General features: G+C 60.6%; 1 protein-coding gene across 1 annotated transcript in view; it reads left to right on the top strand.

Moving 5' to 3' along the window:
• ETNK2 (ethanolamine kinase 2) overlaps nt 1-2,264 on the top strand; it is a gene marked incomplete at its 5' end in the record, with an annotated part of 4,266 nt that extends 2,002 nt beyond the window's left edge. Inside the window, 5 exons of the mRNA XM_009574957.1 lie at nt 179-321; nt 437-520; nt 972-1,141; nt 1,830-1,903; nt 2,079-2,264. Coding sequence (XP_009573252.1) covers nt 179-321; nt 437-520; nt 972-1,141; nt 1,830-1,903; nt 2,079-2,151 — 544 coding nt within the window. The remainder of the gene's footprint in view (nt 1-178; nt 322-436; nt 521-971; nt 1,142-1,829; nt 1,904-2,078) is intronic.
• Nucleotides 2,265-2,390: the final 126 nt, after the last annotated feature.

The following is a 2,390-nucleotide window of genomic DNA, read 5'->3' as shown; positions in this document are numbered from 1 at the left end:
GAATGTCCAAGCCGAGCCTTGCCTCGCCACCAAAAATGGCCTCGTTAGCCCTCGCTTTTTGTCACTGATGAGTTCGTTTATAAAATGCACAGAGGGAAGCAGGGGGCAATGCTGCCTCTCTGCCCCCAAGGGAGGTTCCCCGTCAGCAGAAGTGATTCCACCCCGTCCCCTTCCCCAGCCTCCAGCAGGACGTGCCCAGTCTGGAGATGCTTGAACACGAGCTGGCCTGGATGAAGGAAACGCTCTCCCAGCTGGGGTCCCCCGTCGTGCTTTGCCACAATGACCTGCTCTGCAAGAACATCATCTACGATGGGACGCAAGGTTCGTGGCAGCCACTTTGCACGCCCGGCGGAGGGGTCTGTCCCTCGCCCACCTCCCCAGGGACTGGCGGCTCCATCTCCAGCCCCTCTCACAGCCCCTGCCTTTGCCTCCGCAGAGCACGTTCGATTCATAGACTACGAGTACACCGGCTACAACTACCAGGCTTTCGACATTGGAAACCACTTTAATGAGTTTGCGGGTGAGTCGGGCTCCTCTCCATGGCACCAAAGGTCCCCCCCAGTTGCAGCGGCTGCTCCGGGGTCTTTCCATCCCTGGGGGTGGAGGAGGCAAGTTGCATCCCCAGTCCCATGGTGGGAAATGGGGCAGCTCCTCCTCGGGCTGCCTGGGGTTAGAGCGATGTGTGAGGGAGGGTCTCTGCTGGCGCTGGGCTCCGTGCTGCCGGTGGGAGCAGCCTGGCTGCTGCTGGCATGCAATGCCTGGAGGAGCCCGGCTCTTAACCACGCAAGGGCTGGGTGCGTGCCTCAAATCAGCGTGTTGATCCCCAGCTTGTGCAAGCCTGGAGCTGCAGGGGTTTTGCTCACCTGGTGGTGCACAGGGAGAACCCCGTGGTCATGCCGCTTTGCCCTGGAGAAACCCTCCCTTTTGCCCTTCTGCCCCTTGGGCATCGCTGACCCCAGCTCCCCTCGCAGGCGTGAAGGAGGTGGATTACCGCCTCTACCCCAGCAAGGAGACCCAGCTGCAGTGGCTGCGCTCCTACCTGCAGGCCTACAAGCAGCTCACCCAGGGGGACCAAGGAGGCACGGGGGTGTCCGAGGAGGAGCTGGAGGCTCTCTACGTGCAAGTGAACAAGTTTTCTTTGGTGAGTGGAGATGGGAGGGCTGCCTGTGGGATGGGTTTTCCTCCGCTCTCGGGTGAGCCGGAGCTTCGTGCTGCAGCTCGGCTGGCGAGAATGGGGGTGCAGGTACCAGGCTGGGGGTTTGGGGGCAGGTGGGGCAGGAGGCTGCCTCAAAGAGCCCGGCTGCACCTCAGAGGTGCTGAACCTCTGAGTAAGGTCAAAGATAGTGCTGGCCGCCTGCCACCCCACCGCCCCATGCCAAGGGACAGCCTGTCTCTGATAGCTGTGGCCTTGGGCATCCCTTCAGAGAGACCAGGCGGACCCTGGGCACAGCCAAGCACAGGGAAATCCTCTTTGGTAAATGCCATGGGCAGGCAGAGCCAATTTTCTGGAAACTTAGGGCAAAATCTCAGCTGGCTTTCTGGCTGGAGCTGCCAGGAGGGACATCTCGGCTGCAAATGCAGAGGCTGGTACCCTGAGCACGTTGTGTGGCTGTTCAGCATCCTTCCTGCTGGCATCCCTCGCCTGGGCTGGGACCAGCCTCCAGAGTATATAAAAACACACGTGTGGGCCAGCCCCAGCTGGCTGCCACCCCGCGTCCTGTCGTCACAGCCATGGGACTTCTGGGACCCGGCCAGGAGAGGCGTGAGCAACTCGTCCCGCAGGCAGGGATGCTCCGTGCCATTTCTGAGCCTTGTTTTGTCTGTTGCAGGCATCCCATTTCCTCTGGGCATGCTGGGGCCTGATCCAGGATAAATACTCTACCATAGACTTTAACTTCTTAAGGTGAGCCTGCCAGGGCTGGGGGGGGCGTTTGCTCCCAGCGCAGTTCAACGTTAAATGACTGGAGCAAGAGGATCCCAATGGTCCCTCCGTGCTGGAGGGATCCTCTGTGGCCAGGGGACACGGGGCTGGGGGGGGACAAGTGTCTCATGTCTGTCCCTCTCTCCTCTCCCAGCAGATATGCAAAGCTAAGGTTTAAACAATACTTCAAGATGAAGCCGGTGGTCACAGCCCTGCAGATCTCTAAATAGCATCTCCGGCCTGTGAGACCCTGAGCTATTTTGTCCTTGCTGCGTCCACAGCCCTCGCATCCCCCTCGCCCCTTCCCCACCTCAGCCGGGGGCGAGGGCAGGTCCTGATGGTGGGAAGGGGGAGGAGAGGAGCTCTGACCCAGCCACCGATTAAAGGACACCCTGGACATACCTGAGACTGGACCATGAGATGCTAGAGAGGACCACGGCCACGGAGAGGACGCTGCCTACGCAAGGAA

The sequence above is a fragment of the Fulmarus glacialis genome, unplaced genomic scaffold, assembly GCF_000690835.1.
Source record: "Fulmarus glacialis isolate BGI_N327 unplaced genomic scaffold, ASM69083v1 scaffold29673, whole genome shotgun sequence".
NCBI classification, from domain to species: domain Eukaryota; kingdom Metazoa; phylum Chordata; class Aves; order Procellariiformes; family Procellariidae; genus Fulmarus; species Fulmarus glacialis.
Note: the sequence above shows the minus strand (reverse complement) of the source record. Positions and strands in the feature narration are given on the sequence as shown.